This window comes from Vipera berus, assembly GCF_964194415.1.
Source record: "Vipera berus genome assembly, chromosome: 3".
In the NCBI taxonomy this organism is placed as follows: domain Eukaryota; kingdom Metazoa; phylum Chordata; class Lepidosauria; order Squamata; family Viperidae; genus Vipera; species Vipera berus.
In genome coordinates, this window is record NC_138204.1 from 58434276 (window position 1) to 58460292 (window position 26017).

The following is a 26017-nucleotide window of genomic DNA, read 5'->3' on the forward strand; positions in this document are numbered from 1 at the left end:
ATTATTATTATTATTATCCAATATTGTTGCCTGCCTTGCAGCTGGAAATCCTCTTTCAGACCAAACTCCAGATACGAGTTCAGAAATAGCTCAACAGGTCACAGACACGGAATGTTCTGCACCGACAGCCCATTAGGCAACTCAACTAGGTATTCCAAGCACCGGCACCCACTCCCACAACCCTTCTTCACCACACATTAAGCATAGTGGTAATGTTTCTCCTGCCATCAGGTGTTATGTCTAGCAGGAAAAAAAACCTGGACCTGGAAAACTCACCAATCATTACCCATTAATCTTACATTAGGACAGGAAAGACAGCACCACTGGTCAGCTGCAAGTTGCACCAAAAAACCTTTCCTTCCCCAGCTTTACCTTCCAGCCGAAATGGCATAAAGCAGAGGTCCCCGACCTTTTGGGCACCAGGGACCGGTTCTGTGGAGAAAAGTTTTTCCGTGGACTGGAGAGTGCGTGGTTTTGTGTGCTGCCTGTATCCCACAGATGGGTCTTTGCTGTTTGTGCGGATCAGTTGCTGGCATGCCACCGCCCGGTAACGGTCCACGGACGGGGGGGGGGGGAAGGCGGGGGTTGGGGACCCCTGGCATAGAGTTTCCTGCCTAAGCAAGGGGGTTGGACTAGAAGACCTTCAAGGTCCCTCCCAACTTTATTATTCTGTATTTGGTATTGACAGTACTGGAGAATTGCACTGGGAGTGCCCTTATAGGAGACACTGCTGCTCTCCGCTGCTGCTATTTGGGTACGAAAGTCCTAAATAAGATTGCGTTAAAGAGAGCTTCACCATTCAGATTTAGTCTTTAGTCTTTTGTTTTTTTAGTAAATCTCTGTTACATTACGCCAGGGGTCTTCAAACTTGGCCCTTTTATGACTTGTGGACTTCAACTCCCAGAATTCCTCAGCCAGCTTTGCTGGCTGAGGAATTCTGGGAGTTGAAGTCCACAAGTCATAAAAGGGCCAAGTTTGAAGACCCCTGCATTACGCGATCCACCTTTGTATTTACACAGATCCACAGTCCCGTCACATTTCGCGAGCCAATTCAGTTGCGGACCCACTTAACGGCGCAATTTTCCCGCGCGCTCCCGCTCCCCCACCCCACCCCAATCTCCCCTCTTCCCTCGGCCCCGCCTTCTCATTCCATAAGCCCCGCCTCCCTGGAGTTGGCCCCCTCTCTCTCTCTTTCTCTCTCTCTCTCTCCGCCCCTCGAGTTTCCTCGCGCGTCGGCAGCCCCTCCTCTCGCGATACGTGGCCGAGGCGGCGAAGGGGGGGGGCTGTTTGTTGGTGGTGGTCTTGTCGCAGTGTCCAGCGTGCTCGCCGCTGACAAGAGAGAGAGAGAGAGAGAGAGAGAGAGAGAGAGAGAGATGCCTGCCTGGGAGGTAAACGGGGAGAGAGGCGCTCCCCAAGATCGTCTCCTCTCCTCCCCGCGGCCATGGCGGGCTGTTTAGCGCGCGAGCCCCCGCGCTGAAAAGTTGCCGCTGCCACCCCCCCCCCACCCCCGTCATGAGGAAGGGTCGCCCTCGGGGAGAAAAAGCCGGGCCCTCGGGGCTCTCGATCCCCCGGAACCCGGAGCAGCCCGCCCGGCTCCCCTTAGATGCTTCAAAGAGAAGAGCCTATGCGGCGGCAGGGAGTGTGAAGGAAGCGGAAGAAGCGGGTCCGGGCAGCGCCGCCTGTAGGGAGCCGCCCGAAAAGGTACTGCGGCGGCTTGGAGGGTCTTCGGGGGGGGGGGGGGGTTGGCGGGTCTGCTTCATCGGGGGACGTCGGTACGGCGCGGGATCAAGATGGTGGGGCTGGATTGTGGAGGCTTTTGAACATTCGTTTTGCGGGCGAGGTGGGGGGGGGGAGAAAGAGAGATTTCTAGGGGTACCGTGATCCTGCTTGGAGTCATTCAATGTGGACAGCCGGAGGCTCCTCCGTCACTGCAAGAGGAGAGGCTGGCAGGCTGGCTGGGTGGGTGGGTGGAAGAGGGCCCTTGTGGTGGAGATGCTGTTCCAAGGATGCCGAGAGAAAGGGCATTCTCTGCTGGGGTGTCAGAAAACTCATGGAAACTTGCTAAGCACATTGATTTGTGCTTTAGATTGTAAGCCGCCCTGAGTCTTCGGAGAAGGGCGGGATATAAATGGGATTAAAAAAAACACAAAACTTCTGCTTGCCTCTGGTGAAGCCCAAGAAGAACAACCCAGTCTTTTCTTTATGCTCATTGCTGTGGAGGATGTTCACGTTGGATCTCTTAGAGGTGCACATGCCTTGCAAGATGATTTCTGTAAACCTGCAAATAGCTCTGTAGTGGTAGATCTTGTGGGTTGAGATATTTGGTCTGGATCCAAGGACATCTCAGTTAAGGGACAGGTAGGCACACATTTATGTATAGATTAGTAGTTCTTACTGTTTGGTACTCTTTAGTAATAGTATAATTTGCTCCAGTAAAAATACTTACAAAGCAACCATGTGGATGATTTATCTTCTCTAAAAGCTAAAGATTAATTATACAATTGATAAATTTACACGTATTATCTAAACCTTCCTGAGGATGTTCCAGAGGATTATTTATAATTACATTATGCTTTGGGTGAAGGAGCTCAAGGTTGTATACTACAATAGCAACCTTCTCAGGTAGCTTGGACTGAGAAATAATGATTGGGCCAAAATTTCCTGGTGAGTTTAGTAGTTAATTAAGGACTTGAACCTAAATGGTAATTATGCTTGCAGGATAAGTACTGTAGTCTATTTGAACATGGCCTCAAGTGGGCAATAATAAACGATGTGGACTTGTGGAAGGAGCCAAAGAACCTCTCTTATAGTAGAGGATTCATTAAGAATCTTTTGAATGTATATTTTACAACATAGGTTATATTTGTACAGTATTAGCCTTGGTCCTATGCATGATACTACAGCAAGTACCATTAAATACTTAGCTGCAGCTGATGCATGAAAAATTGATTTGACAATTGGTGTTCCTAATCAGTGAGCTGCCCAGTTTATTTCACATTGGCTCTGACTGAATATGAAGAAGATGGAAGTGGGATAGTCTTATCTTTCTGTGGAAGATTGCATTAGCTGAGAACTAGTCATTTTTTAAGCCAGTGAACACTACTTCACATACAGGTAGACCTCGATTTACAAACAATCATTTATTGACCATTCAAAGTTACAACTGCACTAAAAACAGTGACTTATGACAGTTTTTCACACTTATGATGCAGCATTCCCATAGTCCCATGAACAAAATTCAGAGGCTTGGCGACTGGCTCTTATTTATAATGGCTGCAATGTCTGCAGTCATGTGATCCCCATTTGGGATCTTCTGACAAGCAGTGTTAATGGCTAAGTCCTATTGACTTAACTGTGCTACCAATTTAACTACAGTGATTTCTTAACTCTGGCAAGAAAAGTTGTAAAATGGAGCAAAACCTACTTAATGACTGTCTTGCTTAGCAACAGAAATTTTGGACTTGATTGTGGTTATAAGTTAGGACTATCTGTATTACAGGAGAAGATTTGTGTCCTGCATTTTAATGCCACAACCCTTATGATAATCTGCAATGTTTGAAGAAATGAATCTGTTAAAAAATGTATGCAGTTTTAGAGGAATATACTTTCAGATGGACATCCTTTGTATTTGAAACAAAAACACTCTACAAGAAATGATTACTTATTCAATTTTTTTTATGTTGGGATCATAAACATTTTCTGTTCTATACTTATTTTGAGATGATTGATTGTAGATAATAGCCAATATAAATTGGTTAGCAAGGAATCAGATTTCCAGATAGGTCCAGATGGATTTTATAACTAAGTAGCTTGGCTACTGCTATTATTATTATTACATATTTAATAATTTAATTTAATAATTTAATTTGTATACCGCCCTTCTCCCTAGGGACTCAGGGCGGTGAACAGGGCAATACATAGTAAAAAACCGAATACAAAAATTAAAAGCGATTAAACCATTATGCCCATAATAATTAATACATCTTAAAATTAGAGCTATTTATAAAAACCCAACCCCATCCCATCAGACCAGGCCAGCTTGTTCGAAAAAGAAGGTTTTAAGATCGCGCCGGAAGGAGCGAAGGTCGGGGGCCATCCGGAGCTCAACCGGTAAGCGGTTCCAAAGGTCTGGTGCGCCCACAGAGAACGCTCTCCCCCTGGGGGCCACCAATCGGCATTCTTTGATCGGCGGCACCCTAAGGAGGCCCTCTCTGTGGGAGCGCACTGGACGGAGGGAAGTTGATGCCGGCCGCAGGTGTTGCCGTAGGTAATCCGGACCCATGCCATGAAGGGCTTTGTAAGTCATCACTAAGACCTTGAACCTCACCCGGAGAGCAACCGGTAGCCAATGCAGCTCGCGGAGCAAAGGTGTAACATGGGAGTATCGGGAAACCCCCAAGACAACTCGCGCGGCTGCATTCTGCACCAGTTGAAGTCTCCGCAAGTCATCTTGCGTTGTGTGAGGATAATCTAAAAACCTATGTATAATACCTGTCACACATAAATACTCAGATGGACTTCGTGCCGGTGATGACTCTTCCGTCATAACAAATATTTTCTCTCTGCACAAATTTGAATCAACTTTCAAAAGTTATCCGTGAACTTTTTTTAATATTCAGATCATGATATTTCCCCTTTACAGTTTAATTAAACTGTTTAATTACATTAAACATTTGCTTAGTTTCCTAAAAAATAACAGGATTTTGCAGAAATTAATTCTCTTTCTTTTAACAATCTTTGAAGGATTGTGTTCAGAATGCTTGCAAAATGCTTGCTTATTTTTTGGAGAATGGGAAAAAATGGTAAAATTTTACTTTTATTCGGAAGATGATACATTTATGTGTATATTTACTGGAGTGTATAGGTTCATCCAGTGGTAACTCTGAGAGGAGATAATGGGTTGTGGATGAAGCTGATTACACAAATATGACCTGCGAATGAGAGTTGTATGCAGAGATGATCCTTATGGAAAGAGTTCCATCTAAAAAAAAATCTTGCTGGAAAGAATTTTTATTTAGTGGGGATTTAAAACTAAATGTGGTACAAGTAATTAAGCTTAGGTAATTAAAAGGATTGGGTTTAAGCTTACCAGCAGTTTTCATTTCCAATCAGGTAATCATTTTGAATATTGCATTCTTCCTTTGAAACATTTGCTAAATAGAATTCCATTCCCCAATGTGAAGGATTTTTTTTGTTGTTGTTGGAGGATGAAGATGGAACAGAAGCTAACTCAATATTTCATTGGCGATAGCCTTATGCATATCTTGATATAAATTGCAAAATTTGAAAAGGTACTTTTATAATAGTTCAGCTTGTTTCAGCTTGTTGGTCTGCTATTGTCTCAATATGATGGCACAAATAAAATCTATACTTGTAAATGTTCAAAAACATGTTATATTTATGAAATTGGGGAAGAAAATACATCAGGAAAATTTCTCAAGTTTGATAACTTTCCTAAATAAGTCAGAGTTTTAGTAAAAAAAGGTGTAATAAAGTATTCAGATTATCTTTTAAACAATTTGAGGTAATTCAGCATAATATAGAAAACTGACATTGTAAACTGGTTGAATTTTCATCAGCTAAGTTTGACAGTATGTGGTTAGTACACCAAACCATAAATGTCAGGGATTTTTAATGAAGATTTTAGTATATAGTGCTAGTACTGAGCTATTGTTCAAAAATATGTATATATGTATCTCTGTGTGTGTTGCAGTTTATGAATATTTTATGCAACTTTGGTTGTCTATTTGGGACATAATGTAGATCTGGCTTTGGCAGGATGGAAGGAATTTGAAACATTACCACCTGCTCGGGAGACAAACAACTTTTTCTAGTCTGCCTGTTTGGCATAGGAAATTAATCAGTCGTGATTTTTTATCTCAATTTACATCCAAGTTTTGGAAAGTCTTTTTTAAAAAATTTCCTGGATAGTCATATTCATTCTACATCTTCTCATTATCTGCAATTCAGTAGATAGATGGAAAAGGTTAACACATTATTTGGACAGTATTTGCTGTAGGATGTTTTATATCAACAGGACACTTAGACTGATTTATTGCTTCTTGCAAAATTTGTTACAACTTCACATTCCTCCATAGACTTGTCTCCCACCCCATTGTCTGTTCTCCACAGCATCTGTCTCCACTATTCCCTATGATAATGTCATTTCACAATAGACATAAATCATTGCAATGGCTTATTTTCATATTAAACAGATGTTTGGGAATAACAAATAACCTTTTTCCTCATTCAGTCCATTAAAATGAGATTTCACTGATTTCAGATGGTAAGAATTTTTCTTTGACTTGCTTTAAAATGGAATGCATCAGTCCTGCTTTATTTGGGCCCACCATTGCTGGTTTCCATAAACTTCTGAGTCCATCCCTCCCTCCCTCCCTCCCTCCCCATCTCTCTCTCTTTCTCTCTTGATAAGTTCTTCAACAAAGTACAGTGATGTTTATACAACATTAACAGAAAATTATTGACAATATTTTATTTAGATAACTCAGAGGGTTGAAAATAGAGAAGAGAAAAATATTGCATCCATATTAATTACAATGTAGGATGATAATTGGAAAAACCTTTAATTTTCTTAGCGAGAGACAGGCTGCACAGTTTCTCTTAAAAGAATTGTTTGATTTGGCCCAGGTTGCATGCAATGTGTGGCGTACATGCGTAGACAATCAGGCAATAAGATTGTGGTGATGGATTTGGTGGGGGGGTTTCACTAGGTGTCTGCTTTTTTTTGTCTGTCCAAGACCATGGATTCAAAAGTTATTGGCCCCTTATTATTATACATTATACTTATTATACATTAGCCCAATAGCCTATAGTTTATACTTGCCTGATTACATGAATATTAATATATTATACTAGTCAGTGCTTGTTTGAGAAGTTTTACCCTGTCCCTTGAATTCTGCAGCAGTTGTCCCCCCCAACCCCTCCTGCTCCTAAGTCAGGTAGATGGGGAAGACGAATCAGAGGTGGAATGTAGTCCAGATTTTAGGCGCAGGAAAGGACTATTAGAATATTGTATTTGATTCAATGGAAGGGCTATATTGTGCTAGGGAGAGAAGATTGTACCTCTATCTGCAGTTTTAACACATGAACTGCTTTCCGAACCAGCATAACAGTGAACTCCAGGATAAAGGAGACATTTTGCTTCTTGCCAATTGAAACCTCAGTTGCTATCGTTGGAAGAAGCACTTTCTAGCTCCTTCTAACATCTGACATCTCTCTCCTTCTAACATCTAAGTCAGTCATGTGTTGATATTTACAACAGGGCTTTTCAACTTTTTCACCCACTGTACCCCTTTTAGGATATGGCAACATCTGAGTACCACCAGTCGCCTAGCAAGGTGTCAAAAACTTGATGACCAAAAAAAAAAGAGGAAAAAAATGATGAAGTACAGGTAGTCCTTGACTTACAACGGTTTGCTTGGTGACTGTTTGAAGTTACAATGGCACTGAAAAAGGTGTCCCCCAAGCCACAGCCGAGCAAGACATCTGCCTGCCCGCCCGGTGGCGCTCTTCCACCTGTCCAAGGTTTTCATTGTTTAGAGCATTTCTGTTGAGGATTGGCAGCGGGGGTGGGGTGGGAGGGTGTTTGCTTTTTATTTCCCCCCCCTCTGGTCTGCTGGGTGGTTGCAGCAGGTTTTGGTCACTTCACATGACCCTGGGACACTGACCGTCATAAATATGAATCAGTTGCCCAGCATCTGAATGTAAATCACAAGACCCTGGAGATGCTGCAACATTCCAGCTGATTGGCGCTTCTTTTGGGCTCAGCATAAGCACCAGGATCAGCGCCGAGCTCCAGCTGGAGCCTGGCGCTGATCCTGGTGCTTCCACTGAGCCCTGACAGCCCTGAAGAAGCGCCAGTCAGCTGGAAAGTGGTGCTGATCCTGGTGCTTCCACTGAGCCCTGACAACCCTGCAGCTCCAGCTGTCTCTCGCTCAGGCTTGTGTGGTGTTGCCACTGGTTCAGCTCATTCCCCTCCCCTCTACCACTTTTCTAGGATGGTCGCGTACCACCTGCCAGGTGCCAATGTACCACAGGTGGTACCTGTACCACTGGTTGAAAAGCCCTGCTTTACAAGCTGCTGAGCCTATCTTCAAGAGAGGAAGGAGTTGTTGTTGATAAGTTGACGCCCACTTGCAGATTTGGGAAGGCAAAATGAAAGATTGTAGAGCTGGCCTTGGGAATGGGTAAGGAATGATCAAACTGTTAAGGGAGGAGTTTGAGTAAAGATTGTCCTTCAGAAAAATGAAAATGTGAAAAGCAACAGAAAATATTCTGTCTTAATTTTGTTTGGAATAAGCTGAATTAGAGAGATGTTCTGAGAAAGTTTTGGGTTATTCTTCCCTGCAGCAATAAAGAACATTCCTGGAATCCCTTTGTCTACCTTGAAGGGTTGACATCATACATACTGAATATGTATTTATGTGTGTGTGTCTTTAAAATACATTATTTAAATGTTCAAATGATCCCTAAGATCATATCTAGGAAGCAATGGGAATTCTAAAATTTAAAAGTTTGAGGAAACAGATACATTTTTCTTGAGTTCTTAGGAAATCTAGAGAAATTTAGTTAGTGGGTGGTTTAAAGTATTTTTGAAATAAAGCTTTTTTACAGATTATACATGATGTATTTAATCATAAGCAGAAGTTCAGTGGCTCTAGAAAAAAGCATTATTGCAGACCTATGTTTTTTTTCTGGAATAAAAGAGTCTAATATATAGGTCCCAGGTAAGGAGTGTGGGGGTCCCTCAATGTGTCCATGGGCCACTGAATCATTGGATTTTATAACAGATCTACCAAAGTAAAAAAGGGAACACGATAATCTTGGTAGTGATGGAAGCTTTAATTAAGATGGCTCACTTCATAGCCGCCTGGTTCTGCCCACAGCCAAAAACTCTGCTCAGCTAGTTTTAAATCTACCATTTACATGGTTTAGCTTGGCTTGGCTTCATATTGTGACCCACAATTCACTGCTAGGTTTTGGCAAGAGCTTTTCCAAAGTCTAGGGAATCCAGATCCACTTATCGTCCATTCATCACCTGGAGTCAGGTATTAGATGGAACCAGAAAATGGGATTCTGGAACAATATCTTGGATGTTTTATTAACTCCTAACAAGCAGCTGTGTGGACCTCCTAGGACAAGCTGAGTTTGTTTATAATCACAACATGCCTCCAGCCAAATGATGCTATTCATGGCTAACTATGACTTCCACCCCCAATTTTTTCCACTGACCTCATCAGCTTCTTCTGTTCCAACCTCAGATCAGCTCTTGTAGGAACAACAAACAATTCATTGAGTTCTTCAAGATCACTTACAGAAGACCAAGGATGATTATAAATACCTTGCTGATCATCATTGCCCGGCAGACCCACTGATAGCCCTGGAGAACTTTGCACCTTGCTATCCGTCAAAGAAATTGGATCATGGAAGCTGTTATCAACACAGTTCCTTTATGAGTCAAGTTACCTTCTAATTTCTGTGTTCATCCTGTATTTTACCATTCCTTGCTGGTTCCTGCTGTACTTTTTAACCCTCATCACTCCTCCATACTGACCACCACCCATTGTAGTTGAAGGGAACCTACATGAAGTAGCCTACGTTCTGGACTCCTTGCTCCATTGGGGACTCCAGTATCTGATGGACTGGAAGTTTTATGGATCAAATGAGCATTCTTAGGAAGATGTCAATGATGTTCATGATCTCTGCCTCAGCTACCTGTTCCATTGATGGTACCCAGAGAAGCCAAGGCCTCAATCTGTAAAAGAGGAAGGCCCTCAGGAGGATGATAGTGTCATGGCCAGCTCAGACTTGGAGGATGAAGAGAATCATCAGCTTAAGGGGATTCAGCTGGAAATAGTTGTATAACAATCAGAAAAGGCAGCTATCGCTGGCCTCAGAAGACAAAAGAAGTAGAGCTAACAGTCCAATGCAAGGGTTCTCAGCCAGGAGAGGAGGGCTAAACAATGGCACTCAGCAAGATTTGGCCAAAAAGGAATTACCCCATCAAAGGAATAAATTGGAGCCCACACCATCCCTATATTAAGGGAAGCCATGTGCCTCACAGATCTGTTGGTGACTCTCCATTTACCTCACCCTCATGTTCTGCAACTCCTTAGTTGTCTTATCATATGTTCAAATTTTTGCCATTAGAGTTCTGTTGTAAAATCTTAGTAAAGATAAAAGACGTCTAAAGGATAAAAGATAAAAGCCTGTATTTGTGATTTCTGTAGACCAGGATAGGACTGCTCCAGTCCCAGTAACCTTCACCACCCTGCACTCTGTGGCCCCTGCCACCCTGAGCTCCCCCACTCCAGCTCATTTTTTGCCATCTTCTTATTCCCACTATTGACAAGGTGTGTCCAGCTTGGCCAGTCGTGAGGCAGTTGCTGGCTACATGAGGCTATCTTCCCCAGGTTTTGTGAGGAAACTGCTGTGCCCAACCTAGAGAAGAATGTCTTTGTGTGACCACAGCTGCCTTACAAATGGCAGGTCAGGTATGCCTCATCAGCAGGAACAGGAAGAATGTGAAGGTCAGCTAGAGTGGCAGCATAAATGAACGATTATATGTTAAGGATTACCTATAACGGGAATATAAAGAGTATATCCTGGTGATGTGAGCAACATAGCTTTTAAAGTACTATATACCGCATACCTTTGGCATTGTTGCCCTATCCTTGTGTAGCTCAGTTTGCCTTTTTGCTACATAACCTCTTCCTATTGTGTTTCTTCTTGTGCTCTGCTGCATGTTAGTATATGTATATTGGTGTAAATGTCTTTGTCTCTGTATGTGTATATCAGAGTGCATGTGTGGATCTATGAATACATTTAACATTCTGTGTTATATGATTTGTTTCATTTGAAAAGCCTCACCTATTTTTACCCCACCCACGTAACATACGGCTTCAGTCACTTTGTTAATGTGCCATCTATGTACTTATTAAAAGTATGTATGTCATTTAGACCGCATTGTCTAGAAGTTACAGATGCATACCATAAGATTCAAGGTTCTGGTAATGGTCTTTAAGTCCCTACATGGCATGGGTCCGGAGTACCTCAGGGACCACCTGCTGCCAGCGTCAACTTCCCTCCGCCCTGTGCGTTCCCACAGAGAGGGCCTCCTCAGGGTGCCCCCAGTCAGAGAATGTCGGCTGGCGGCCCCCAGGGGGAGGGCCTTCTCTGTGGGCGCTCCGGCTTTATGGAACCAACTGCCGGTTGAGCTCCGGATGGCACCGGACCTTCGCTCTTTCCGACGCGGTCTGAAGACCCATTTATTTGAACAAGCTGGCCTGGCCTGATGGGGGAAGTTAGGGTTTTTAATTGGGTTTTTATATTGTTACTGTTTTATCTGGGCGATTATTTAATTCTTTTTTAATTTTTGTATCCTCTATTTATATGTGCCCTGTTCACCGCCCTGAGTCCCTTGGGAGAAGGGCGGTATACAAATTTAATAAATATAAATATATAAATATATATATAAGGATTAACACTAGAAGAAGTATTGTGTATGAACTTCAAGAAGCAGAATTATCAGAACAATATAAGAATTATATCAGGACATTTCAGTTTAGTTTAAATTAAATAATATGGCCAATGCAACTACTCCCATGTCTTTAATATTGTTATTCTTCTATCATATTAAAGATTACAATATGAGTTACACATGCAAGATTTTTTAGAGAATACCTTATATCTAAGGTTTTAGAGTGTTCTTTGCTGGTATATAGGAGCATATAATAAGCATATAATAACATATAAAAAGATTGGGAGTTAATGCATTGGCACAGAAAATGAAAGCTGTGTAGCAAATGGAAACAAAAGGTATTTCAGATGAGGAAATGACTTCTCCACACCTTTGTCATTCAATTTACTTCCTATGAATAGAGCAATTGTTTTAAAATTATTTTAAATTAATTTGCTATTATCTTGAGGAATATAGGCATTTTTATTTTTTCATCAGAGATGATATTTGAAATACATAGGACACAGGCTTGGTGAGTTGACCTTGTAAATGGATTGTTAAATTCTAGGAGTTATAAAAAAATTGGTATTAGGTATTATTTGCCAACTCTATGTATTACATTTGAACTGAAAGCTAAACCTGCTGTGTAAAATTGATTTCCATAGAAAATGGCAGAGACAAACAGCTGGTGGTTTCAGATAGCTTGTCTGAATAGAGTGGATTTAAACAATTCCATGGCACTTATCAGTGTTTGTAGGTGTCTGCAAACGGTGGTATCATAAAGGCTATTTTCTATTGTATAGCATACTTTCCGTGTAATGGCTTCTGAATTTTTCCTAAAATCAGGACAGTTTTTTATATTGTACAATGACAATGGTTGCCTTTATTGTCATTCTTTTGGCTGTTTTTTTTCTGACTACACTGTTTTAAACATCCTTTAGTTATGTTTGTTTACAATTAATTTGAATTAATATATGCTACCTTCTTTGAATGATACCATGTCAGGAAAGGCATGAGTTAGGGCTTTCAAGAAATGCTGAAAAGAACATGTAAGTTTTGTTTAGGTACAGAAACAAAAGGAAGTGCAAAGATTACAGTTCTATTGAGGTGAATTGGTAAAGGTGATGGCAAAAAGGCCATTTACATTCATCTTCTCTCAGAAGAAAAACAAAGCCCCAACTGGCCAGCGTTACACTTATTTCAGTATAGATAAAGAGAAGGGATGGGAATATTTATTAAAGTTAAATAAATTCAAGCCTCCAGAGCCACCCCACTTGAAGAATCCCACTTTGGATCCAGAGATAAGCATTGTTAAATCTCCAGTGTTCTCTGGAGAAGTGGATTATCTATGGCTTGCCACCTAGTTATCTACAGGGTCTTATTCTCCCATCAGAATTGGCCTGCCCAATTAGGCTTCCTAGGAGAAACTATCAATGATGTCCAACTTTAGGGAAGTTGGGGAGAGGAGGGAGATTCAGCAGTGCTGATTTTTAATGACTGTGCCATTCTCTTAGAATGGCTTTCCAGCGGACATCTCATTGGATCCCAGCCTGTATTCCTTCCAGAAACTGCTTAAAACAGAACTTTTTTTAGAGGGAATTTGGGCTTAGAGTCCATCTTAGTTTTGTTATTCTGTGCTTTTATTACTGTGTAGACCTTTTATTTATATAACTTTGTTTATTGTATATCAAGGACCAAGAGTCCTTGGGAATTATGAACAAAGATGATGATGATGATGATGGCGGCGGCGGCAAAGCCATTGCAGGGCAAGAATGGTTAGTAATGTAATATCAGTTACCTTTTGTGTCCCAGTCACCTTAATTCTAGATCTTGGTGGCTGGGTTGACTGAAGTTTCAGTCTCTGGTTTCTGGTAAGTGCCTGTCCTTTCCATAATAAACTACATTAGTCCAAAGCTTTGTTCTGGAAAATACTTGGATCTGAATTGTTTTACCAAAATCAGATTGGGAGAGAGATAACTTGAAGGTAATAGGCTTTGAGTGTGCATATGTGGCAGTTACAAGGACTAATTAAGGATTTTGCTCATGTTTTTCTGCCTTGCTGCATGATAGATTCTCTTGATAGGTTCCTGGATTTATTCATTTCAATTCAATTCAATTCTATTTATTTATTTATTTATTTATTTATTTATTTATTTATTTATTTATTTATTCATTCATTCATTATATACTGCCCTACTCCCGAAGGACTCAGGGCGGTTTACAAGGCAAAATTTAAAAACAGTACAATATAAAATTAAAATAAAATTAAATTAAGTCTAACCCCCAAAAATTAAAATCACAATTTAAAAACATTAAAACCTCTCAGTCCAGACCAGATAGCTCAAAAAGCCAAGTTTTTAGGTCTCGGCGAAATGAACGAAGGTCGGGGGCAGTCCGGAGTTATTGCAGCTCTGGATTGGAAAAACCTGGTGTCCCTGGCTTTATGCGGGAGTACTTTTATTTTCAAGTTTTTGAGGGGGCAGGAGCCTGAGAATTCATGACCTCCATTGCAACTATGGGTTTTCTGAGGGAGTTTCAGCTTTGACTCATGCAGGTGATTTTATGCATTTGGCTGGTCTTTGTCTCAGAACAGCTGGTCCATGATCTGAAGAAGGACTATGTTGTATGAGGTCTTTGAGTATGGTTGAATCACTTCCTGGTTTGCTTGAATTTAGTCATGTTTCAAAACATTTGAGTATTGAGTCGGTTCATTAAGCGCTCTGCCTCATGTTACGAATCCCACCACTTGGGAATATTCTCAATATATTGAGTGCCTGGTGAGTTTCTGCAATTCACAAGTTGCCAAAGTACTGAGAAAATCACTCCTTTTCCTTTCTTCAGATTCATGGGGTTCCATGGTTTAGTGAAGATCTATGGGAGATAAAATGGTAGAAGAGGCATTTAGAGCATTGGTAAGGGAAGAATGGATAAGAACTAGACAGAACATGTGAACCAGCTCATGTTCAAACCTATGCAGTGGTGTTCATACTCCTCCACCCTTACTGTATCAGTGGCTCTGTTTAGAGTGAAGTGCTCTCTCTCCATTAGCGAATGAGTTAGAACAAGAGCTGTCCACATGAGTTGTCTTGGCAATATTTGCTTTAGATTTGCTGCTGTCAGGACTGCATAAGTGGAATCTGAACAGTTATTAGAAATAATTTTTTTCAGTATTATATGAAATTATTTTAATCTTGTGAATTCTGAAGATTTGCATAGTGTACTGGATAGAGTATCAATATAACATTGGGAGAGGGAGGTGATGATAGCCACCTGAAAGAGACAGTGGTTTATCTTTAGTTGAAGAGATAGTCCCTAGATCTGGCTTTACATGTAGTTCTCGCTTAAAGATGATAATTGGGACTGGTAAATCTGTTGCTAAGCAGCATAGTTGTAAAGTGCAACATCACATGACCATGCCAATTTGTGGTGGAAGCTGCAGCACTCCCAGTTGCTGTCATTAGGTGAGTCCCACTGTGCAGTCACAGTGTCCCATGGTTGTGATCACCATTTGTGGCCTTGTGGTGGCTTTCCCATTGACTTTGAATAATTACCCTTATGCTATATATTAGATAAAATAAAACTCTTACAAAACTATATTCGTATAAGTTTCTTTCTTTTTAAATGGATTGAAGGGACCTCATCCAGTGAAAGTCAAACTTGCGGATTTGAAGATTTTTCAATCTTAGTAAATAGTAAGAAAAAAAATAAGCTCCAAAGTGGGTAAATAAATGAGATTTGGCTGAAGTTTTGAGTTCCCCAAAAAGGCTACATTAATGGTTCAGAGCATGATGGAATGCTGTGACTCCCAGTTGATCGTAAACAACTGTATATTTCTGCCATTGGCTCAGCTGAAGCAACTGTCTGGAGTACCTACCTCTCATCTTCATCTGGAGAGAATTTTCAGCAGTCTGAATCCTATATCCAGCTGCCTTTCAACTGTAATGTCTCCCATGGTCCATAGAACATCAGTTGCCAATTCCCGCCAGAACTGATTCCAGAAAGGGGATTTTCCTAACCCTCTTCACTCAGGATTCAAATCAGGGTAAGGCACAGAAACTGTGCTGTTACAGGACCTAACATAGGAACCTGGGATGAAGCACATTACTGTTTTGGGACTTTTCAGTGGCCTTTGATACTTTGACCATAATATCCATCTGGACTTCCTGCAGTGTGGGATAACACAAGTCTAACTTATAATCAGCTAAAATCTAATAAAAACAATTAAAATGCCAAGCAATTTAAGGGTAAAAAGCAACATATGTGAAGTGCCTAGAAAAAAAATTGAGAACCAGTGTAAGATTATTCACCTTGAGTGTAATGAGATCCCAATATTGTGCACTAGTTAATGGCCTAATTGGCATATTTCACACCATTTGAAATTTCCAATACTTTTCATGGATGCTTATGTGCGGTATAATTCTCTTTTGCATGACAGTAAAACAGAACTTAAGAATGGCAACATTTTTCATTAGCATTGCTTGATACAATAGCTGCACTTAAAATTACTAAAATAGTTTTTTGTTAATACATTTCTTATCTATTTCTATGAGGGAGTCCAGAGCGTGCAAGTCCTCATGAACTTTTGGAGAGTAAGCTTATTCTATTTCTCTTTGAACATTTTTTTCTAGGATGTTGTAACAGAATCCATTTCTTTGCGCTGCCGAAAATTCAGCAATCCTGACATATTTTCATCTACTGGAAAAAGTAAACTCCAGCGACAACTGAGTCAGGATGACTGCAAGCTGCGAAGAGGTAGTTTAGCCAGCTCTTTGTCAGGTAATTTAGTGCAATTATATAATAGCTTGATTTTAAACTTTGACCAGTGTAAAGTAAAGATGTAGAAACTATGAAATTAAGAACTATGACTTAAAAATTATATGCCTAAAATCTGTAAGAACAATGATAAAATTAAATTAGTTTTATTCAGCATATATCAGCTTACAAATGTAATAGTCATGCAATATTGCATGATTAAATCATTTGCAGATATACTCAATCTAGTTTCATATCTCAAATAAAGATTTGTTGATGCCTTGGCTGTATCTTTTAAAAAATATGTGATCAAGAGCTCTTTTTTGTAAAAATTCTTATCTAGGACCAATATGATTTAAAACATTCATGTTAAAACTGTTCCTTTAAACTCATTCATTATATTCTATAATTGAACTGTGTTACAAATTAACAAATTAAGAACTAAAATGATTTTTTTTCCTTAAAGGAAAGCAGCTGCTTCCATTATCCACAAGTATGCATAGTGGAGTGGCACACACATTAGGACAGCCATCTGGAGAATCATCAAATCTGGTCCGCATGAGAAATCAATCATTAGGACAATCTGCTCCATCACTTACAGCTGGTTTGGTATGTTTCAATGCATTTTTTACAATTTTATTAAAGTAGGTTATGGAAAAAAAGGCCATAGCTTTTCTATTGATTTTTCTAATTATTCTGATGACTTATGCTGTTTTGATTTTGAAGTTATTCTTCATATTCTTAGTATATATTTGTAAAAAAAGGGCAGAAGAATAATTTGGCAGGAATAACTGTATGTTATTAGTCAAGATGAGCAAGCACCCTGCCTACTTTTTCCTTAAGTATTTTAAAAAAAATACTTCTAACTTGGATGAAACTGTTTGGCAACTGAGAGTTCTAGTAGTTGATCTTATGAGGTAAAAAGATCAGGGTCTGTACTTTGGCCTTTATATGTGAATTACACCCCTTCCTGATATGTGTACACGTATGCTTATTTACCTAAGGCTTTGGAGAACTGAGTTTATCATTCATATAAGTACCTCTCAACGTACGAGCGGTTGTTTAACCATTTGAAATTATGACAGCTTGGAAAGGGTTGCTTTATGATCAGTAAAGTGCTTCTGCTTGTTGTAAAACGTGGCAATGCCTCTGGGTCATGTGATCATGATCTGGTGTTTGGCAACTTGTTCGCCAGCACCCTATGCTCATCGATTGCTATTTGTAATTTTCTCTGCTGGCTTTCTCAGAAAGCCAGTAGGTAAGCCAGCATGGAAGATTGCAAGCTGCTGTCATCTGCCAAAGGATTTCCCCTCCCTTCCATGTCGCTGCAATAGTGAAATCCTCCACAGGCTGCAGATCTGAAGATCCGAGCTTGGTTTTGGAGTTCCCTTCCATGTATAGGGAAGCTGCCTGCTTTCCTGCAGGTTGTCAAGTGCCCTGCAAGTTGTTAAATGTCATGCAAGTTGTTAGTGACTGTGTAGGTTGTTAAGCAGACGAAGTGAAAGAGCTGGTTTCTGAAGGAGCATAGGTAGTTTTTTTCCCCCTTCGTCAACTTAATAACCGTCACCGTCACAATAACCAGAATTGGGAGAGTTGGGGTATTAAAATTATTGTGTGATTGTCCCAATTTTAATGTATTCTGTGGGGTAGTATAATGTATTCTCTCTGGTTCAGAAAAATACGAATTCTTCAGTTTACTGAAGAATTTCCTTATTAGTGTACTGAAAGTGTCCATCCAATTTAATAATGCACATCTCAGTGAATGCTGACGTTTTTCATGATTTTTAGTTGAATTCTTTAAGATGATGCAATTCATTTGACTAAAGCAAGATATTGAATTGCAGAATTGAAAACAGAACATGAATTTGCTTTAAGTTGGTCTGTTAATCGTAGAATCCAACTGATTTTAAAAATCCAAAATCATATTTAAATGTTTATGAATAATTGCAGCTGCGTAAAGAGCAATCCTCATTTTTTCCTGGGACTTAATGGGAGTTTCCTTATGATATGTTAAGCTAAGAGAGAGTGACTAACTTAAATTTTCAAATTGAAGTGAAGCCCTGGACCACCAATCCAAATTTAAAACCTAAACACTGCATTTCATTGTTTTTGTGACATCTTAAACTTGTCAAATTTGTACTAGAAGAAGCCTGTATTCTGCTACTCACATACTGGATTTAAACTCTCCTAAAACAAATGGCACATCTAAGCAAATGCAGTGGAAAATTGTAAAGTGTCACGCTCATTTTGTTTTCAAAATGGCAAACGTGACGCGTATCTATTAATTTTGTGCATGTATGCATTGCAAAATTTTAAGGTACATTTTTAAGGTATGGAGATGGCAATTCTTTTTACACATGGTATGAACTTCATGCTAGTGGTGCCATCTACTGGACAACATATACCGTTCAAAAAACCAGAAGAATTCTTACTGTAACAGAATTTTAAAAATAGGGTGATCTTATTAAGTAAGGGCTTCTTGTTATAGCTGATGTTGGAGGAAAATCACATTAGTCAATACAGGCAGTCCTTGACTTATGACAACAATTGATCCCAACATTTCTGTTGCTAAGTGAGACATTTGTTAAGTGAGTTTTGCCCCACTATATGACCTTTCTTGCCACAGTTAAGTGAATCACTGTAGTTGTTAGCAATCAATCAATCAGAATAGAGCTGGAACAGACTTTGGGGGTCTTCTAGTCCAGCCCCCTGCTCAAGCAGGAGACCCTATACCATTTCAGACAAGTGGATGTCCAGTCTCTTCTTAAAAACCTCGAGTGATGAAGCACCTACAACATCTGAAGGCCAAGTTGTTCCACTGGTTAATTGTCCTCACTGTTAGGAAGTTTTTCCTTAATTCCAGGTTGCTTCTCTCCTTGATTAGTTTCCATTCATTGTTTCTTGTCTTGCCTTCTGGTGCTTTGGAAAATAAATTGATCCCCCCCCTCCTCCTTGTGGTAGCTTCTCAAATAGTGGAATACTGCTATCATGTCCCCACTGGAACTTCTTTTCTTTAGACTGGCCATTCCCAAATCCTGCAACTGTTCTTCATATGTTTTAGGCCTTTAATCATCTTAGTTGCTCTTCTTTGCACTTTTTCCAAAGTCTCAACATCTTTTTTGTAATGTGACGAAAACTAGATGGAGTATTCCAGATGTGGCCTTACTAAGGCTTTATAAAGCGGTACTAACACTTCATGTGGTTTTGAGTCTATGCCTCTCTTTATGCAACCAAGGATTGCATTAGCTTTTTTGGCTACTGCCACACACTGCTGACTTATTGTTTAGGTGATCGTCTACTACGACTCCAAGGTCCTTCTCACAGTTCTATTTTTGAGCCAGGTTTCACCTAACCTGTACTTAGAACATTTGGTTTTTCCTGCCAGGTATAAAACTTTGCTTTTCTCCACATTAAATATCATTTTGTTGAATAGGACCTATTGTTCAAGTCTGTCAAGATCTTTTTGGATTCGGAGCTTGTCTTCTGAGGTATTGGCTATTCCTGCCAGCTTAGTATCATCTGTAAATTTGATGAGATCCCCTTCTATTCCCTCATCTAAGTCATTTATAAAAATATTGAAGAGTACTGGGCCTAAGACAGAAACTTGTGGTACCCCACTGCTTATTTCTCTCCATGTAGATGTAGTACTACTCGTTGAGTACGGTTTGTCAGCCAGTTACAAACCCATCTGGTGGTGATGTTGTCTATCCCACATTTTTCTAGCTTACTAAGAAGTATGTTGCCATTGCCTTTTAGTGAATGAATGGGCCAGGTAAGTCTGATTATTGCTTTATATGCTTACCTCTGGCAGAGCTGGCTGATCTGAAGCCATCAGTTACTACCAGAGTGGAAGAATTCTGCATTGTTTGCAGAGTTAGGCATATGTTGATTCAGGGGTTTAATTATTGTTACATATTTAGGTAATTATGTCAGCTGTTTCAGGCAACTGGATGGTTTTCATTTTGATACTCATGCCAGTTGGTCCAGTCCAGTGTTATTATGTATTATGAGGTACAGCACTGTATTTGCCTTCAAAATATGTCAGAATATTAAGATAATGGTATTCTTCAACTTAATGATTCATTATTTAGTGACTGTTTGAAATTAGACCCCCACCCGAAGCTAGTTGTCATCCAATTTTGAAGTTCCAATATCAGCCCCTCCATGTCGCTTGCCAACTGGCCTGCATTTATGGCTGGTTGCAGTGCCTTATAATTACATGACCATGATTTATGATGGTTTTTCTGAAAATATTTTTCTTAACATGCCTAATTCTCTCATGTACCACAAGGGGCAGAAACATGTTTTTGTAATTAGTGATTTTTATTCTTTTGACAAACATTTCTTGTAAGACCACATATTAGCCACTATCTTCCTATCTGGCTTTGCATATTTTAACAGTTTCCTTTTATTAAAGATGCTTGTCGTTCTATCAGAGTAACAACTTTCCTTCATTTATGACTAACCTAGCAATGATTACATCTGTTTTTCTTGTTAGCCAGAACTATTATGTTCTTCAATATATTTGTTTCCATCCTGTTTCCTTATGCTATATCAGTTAGCTAACATTTGCTATAAAGTATTCCAATTCCGATCTCCTGCTTACGTATACATGCAATAATATCCTTTACGCACGCATGCCTAATGTCATCACAAGCATATACGTTTATCTATAAGTGCATTAATTAGCCAAAGAAACATTGCACAAAATTATTTCATGGTCAGTGCTGACCTATCTGCTAAGGATTCTATGTATTCTCACATATGCTTTACTTTATATTTTATACTATATATACTTTATATTTTAAAATATATACTTTATATTTTATACTATTTTATACTAAAGCAACCAACCTTTAAAACATTCGTGCAAAACATAACTCAGGCCCATTTATTTTATTACTTTTTTATTAACTAACATACAATAAAATTACTTTTTTACGTTCATATATTTCTCTGTGATCTGCTAAGGACCAAAAATCTGTTCTGTAGACTTTCTGCTTAACATGAGGTAACATCTTACTTCTCAGAAGTAGTCTTTTGTCCCGTCTCAATCAGAACGCAATCAAAAACATTCCTCCCCATGGTAAACAAACTCATTCCCCTGTAGTTTCTATTTTCACTCTTCTTTTCTTTCTTTTTGTCTAATAGAACAAAAACGACATTCTTCCTACTCCGGTAGAAGAGAATATATGTAGCTCAGGGTTGAACTGTGGAGTCCTTGGTGCTCTCTGAACTTGGTTGTTCACTTGCAGACATTTCATTGGGGGAGTGTGGAATTTGCTTCCTTTTTACATTCGGTAGCTTGCTGTTGATGGTGGTATGGTTGGTTTTGAAAGAAAAAGACCAGGACGCATCATCTCCACCAGGCAAGATCCAGATTAGTAGGGATTAACAACAGACAACCATGCAGAGAAAAATACTTTAATCAAGGAACTACAAAGGAAGAAAAAACCTGTACTGAGGATGTCAGCATCCTCATTTATGACTAATTTTTCATCAATATTTTTCTTGGAAATTGACATTGATGGTATTCATTTCTAATTCACTCTTTGATGTATCACTAAATTACATTTTGACTCTCCATTTTCCCTCCTTTTAAGCTTAATGTTCATTTTCTTTTTTATTATTATTTGCAAATATTTTCTCTATATATATTATATAATGTTTCCTCATTTTTTTAGTAGAAATGATTTTTAATATATTCGTCATCCACAGTCTCTTTCGAACAAGCATCCTTTTCCCTACTTCCCATTACTGTAGCTCCACCTATTTCTGTGTAATACAATTATTTTCAGTCAGCTCAAGTATCCTCTTATGCCCAATTCATTCTCTTGTGAGATTAATATATCTTCTAATTTTTTCAGACAGGTTTTGTGTTTTCTCTTGCAATAGCTCTTCTTTCACTGTGGATTCTTTCACTTCTTCCCTTTTCTTCCATGCTCATTCATTCCCACTTTTGAACTACCCTCAAAGTAGCTTATTCCACCTCTCACTGCCATACCATCTTTCACTAATCTTCCCTATGAATAATTATATCAGTCAGGTTCATATTTAAATTTTTTCCTTTGCTATGTCTACATAAATGTAGATTTATGTCTTAAGTCATGTTGTATTCAAAACAGAAAGATACTGGACTTCTTGGGAAGTAATGTCAGACTTTCCAGATGGTTGCCTGAGATCTGGTTGCCTGAGATGGCTGTGGTAGAAAGACAGGCCAGTGAAAGGAATGGCTCCTTGGAACTTTTCTCTAGATCAAGGACAAGACTAGGATCACCTATAGGCTTGCTCCATAGAGAAGAGAGAATAAAATAATGATTTCCAGCAAGATTTGAGAGCTCTGGGAGCCAGGGGAAAATCATTCTGCCTAAGCCAGGGTTTGGTGCCTCAGCCTCCTTTTAAACTACTTTAGGAAGTTGCTTGTTATTAATTTTCTAGATCAGTGCTTTTCAACTAGTGGTACGGGTACCACGTGTGGTACATTGGCACCTGGCAGGTGGTACACAACCATCCTAGAAAATTGGTAGCGGGGGAGGGGAATGAGCTGGACTGGTGGCAGCACCACACAAGCCTGAGCGAGGGATGGCTGGAGCTGCAGGGCTGAGTGGAAGCGCCAGGAGCAGCGCTTCTTCGGGGCTGTCAGCGCTCAGTGGAAGCGCCAGGATCAGCTCCAGGCTCTAGCTGGAGCTTGACGCTGATCCTGGCACTTCTGAACCCAGAAGAAGCGCTGATCAGCTGGAATGTTGCATCATCTCCAGGGTCTTGTGATTTACATTCAGATGCTTGGCAACTGATTCATATTTATGACTGTCACAGTGTCCCAGGGTCATGTGAAGTGACCAAAACCTGCTGCAACCACCCAGCAGATGGGGGAGGGAATAAAAACCAAACACCACCCCACCCCACCCCCGCTGCCAATCCTCAATAGAAATGCTCAAAACAATGAAAACTTTGGACAGGAGGAAGAGTGCCGCCGGGCGGGCAGACAGGTGTCTTGCTTGGCTGTGGCTTGTGGGGCACTTTTTTCAGTGCCATTGTAACTTCAAACGTCACTAGGCGAACTGTTGTAAGTCGAGGACTACCTGTACTTCATCACTTTTTTCCTTTTTGGGGGGGGGTCAGAAAGTTTTTGACACCTTGCTAGGTGACTGGTGGTACTTGGATGTTGCCATATCCTAAAAGTGGTGCAATGGGTGAAAAGGTTGAAAAGCCCTGTTCTAGATGTTAAGAACCTTCTGAAAGGCCAATTTCATCATGCTGGGAAAGTTTCCTTCCACATTGGAAGAAAGAAACTTCATTTATAATTAAGGATTAAAAAGAAAAACTTTATTTTTTAGGAAAAAAGTATAAGGGGAATAAAAATGTTTATTTTGGAAAGTTAAGGGGTGAACATGAAAGGGTATTTCCAGTAGATTGTTTAAAATTTTCTAAAAGAATATATGAAGATTGTGAAACTAGCTAAAAGAAATCCTCCCATGGGACAGTTTTGTTGGTTGGAAAATAAACATGATAAGAGGGGTCTTTGAAAGTTGATTACAGGGGACTAAAGAGATTACAGTTGAAGGAGAAGAGTCTTATTAATACAGTGGAGCAATATTATTTGTTCATAAAAGAAATTAAGGCTGTTTGGGAACAGTGTACTTAGAAATTATTTTCAAGGTTATCTGACACTATAAAATGGATTTCACAGACGATACAGAAGAAGAACAAATTTTACTGAATAAAATAGAGCTTGAGACTGATTCGAATGTGGTTTTGAAAATGGTTTTTTTTTAAAAAAATGTCAGACTACAACAATGATAATGAAAAAAGATGCTGTGGATCTGAAAATGGATTTAAAAATGCCAAACTGCAAGAGCAATGTGGAAAAAGATGCCACAATAGATTTACATATGAAACCAGTTGATGTCTTAGTAAGTGATGATGATAACTTTATTGTCACTTTGAATGTACACCAATCTGCATACATCAAAATGAAATTTCGTTGCATACAGCTCTCAAAGGGTCACCACCTCCAATATATACTTCTTGTTCGTGGCTCGCTCAAATTTCACATTGTCCATTTTAGTCTCTAGGGAGTGAACGATGGCAAACAGGACAGATGGAAATGGGGCTCCATGTGGATTAGCCCTCAAATTCGCTTGTATTCTGACAACCTCGCCTTCTTTCCTTTTTCTGATCCTGACTCTTCTTTTCCTTAAAGAGGCCTTGCTTCTTTTCGCCCCTGGAGCATGCTGCTGCCGCCGCCACCAACTCCTCCAAAAGCCTCTCTCTCTTCCTCTGGGCCTGCCGACAGCCTCATCCAGTTCCTTTGCTCCATAAGCTCCAGGTCCTCTCCTCCTCTGCCTCCTCTGGAAACAGCCCTGATTTGCAATACAATCCATCACTAGGCCAGCAGTCAGATCTTGCTGCTGGCAGAACAAATTCAAACAGCGCCAACGACTTTTAACGGTCTCACCAACAGTTCCAAAACCACTAGAAACTCGCCAGGCCAGCAAAGATTGTTGGTCGTATGTCGTTACCTTAGTTCCACCATGTTGCTCAAACACATTAAAATCTTCCTGATCATGTGGCCTATAGCCCTTACTATCCCTCCCAAAACTATTCACCTTCAAGAGCCAATGCAGCCGCAGCCATTCCAGGCGCTGCCATCTTAGAGTAAAGGGGGTCATACAAATAATCAGAAGAGTGATTTGGAAAGCCTTATTTTGGATTTACAGACGGGACACCTTAAACTACTGAAGCTTTTTCTGAAAGAAGGCAGAGAAAAGAGGAAATACCGTAATAAGAAATAAACTTGTGGAACATTTTTCAACAGGATTAAAGATCAAGCTTTTTAAAAGTAAACAAGGAATATAAAAAAAATTATTTCACTAGGATTAAAATATTGTGCTGTCTAGTAGCCATTAATGCATTTTTTTAAAAAACCAGGACTGACTGATGAGTATTTTGCTTTATTTCTTAGAGAAGGTGATGTTGGAATACAAAATGGAATTGTTTGACTAGATTATATTTTTTACTATTGCTGGTAGCTTTTAATAGACTTGCTGATTAGGACTGAATGACAAGGCTTTATAATTTGCTTATTGATAAGGGATGTGATATATGAAGAAGAGAGATTTTTAAAATGTAACTACTAGAGAAGATATAAGTTATTGAAATTATATTTGACTGAAGGGAGAGGGAAGTAATTTTTTTATATACTCTTCACTTTTTTCTCTTTATTTGCATTTTTTTCTTTTTAAATTTTTGTAAGTTTGTATTAGACTTTATTGTTGCATTTGTAAAATTTAATAAAATTATTATTAAAAATGCCAGTAAGATACTTGCCAGTCTCCATTCTTCTTCATTCCCTCTCTTTTGGATCTTTCTTCTTTCATTCCCACCCATTCATAATTTTTCTAAATATTCTGTCTTGTATAATTCTGATTTTTTGTTGTTTGCTTTTGTTATTTCTATTTACTATTGCAAAAGAAAAACAATTAAACCTGCAGATTTAAGAGAAACTTATTGATACAAGTTCATATATTATGGATCAAAGGAATAATACTGTTAAATAATTTTCTGTGACCAGTGTGCGTACTATGTACAATGTTCTTGTCTTAAGTATTCCAATAGCAAGATAAGTTTTGGATTCAATTTTTTCTTGAAATAAATTCATTTTCTTATCAAAATAAATGTGCATGGATTTTATATAGAGATGTACCCACCCATTCATCCATCCCCTACAAGGCAACATCCTCCCCTCTTTTTATGTGTGTGTGTTTGAGTCATTATTGACCCCTG

At 39.5% G+C, this 26017-nt stretch overlaps 1 protein-coding gene across 3 annotated transcripts in view; it reads left to right on the plus strand.

The window, feature by feature from the left end:
* Positions 1–1284: 1284 nt before the first annotated feature.
* The window catches only part of MAST2 (microtubule associated serine/threonine kinase 2), a 155658-nt gene continuing 130925 nt past the window's right edge, over positions 1285–26017 (plus strand). For all 3 annotated transcript variants that reach the window (XM_081324556.1, XM_081324558.1, XM_081324557.1), the window contains exons 1-3: positions 1285–1701; positions 16108–16255; positions 16698–16840. In XM_081324556.1, the coding sequence (XP_081180682.1) occupies positions 1513–1701; positions 16108–16255; positions 16698–16840 (480 nt within the window). In that variant the 5' untranslated portion in view covers positions 1285–1512. The remainder of the gene's footprint in view (positions 1702–16107; positions 16256–16697; positions 16841–26017) is intronic.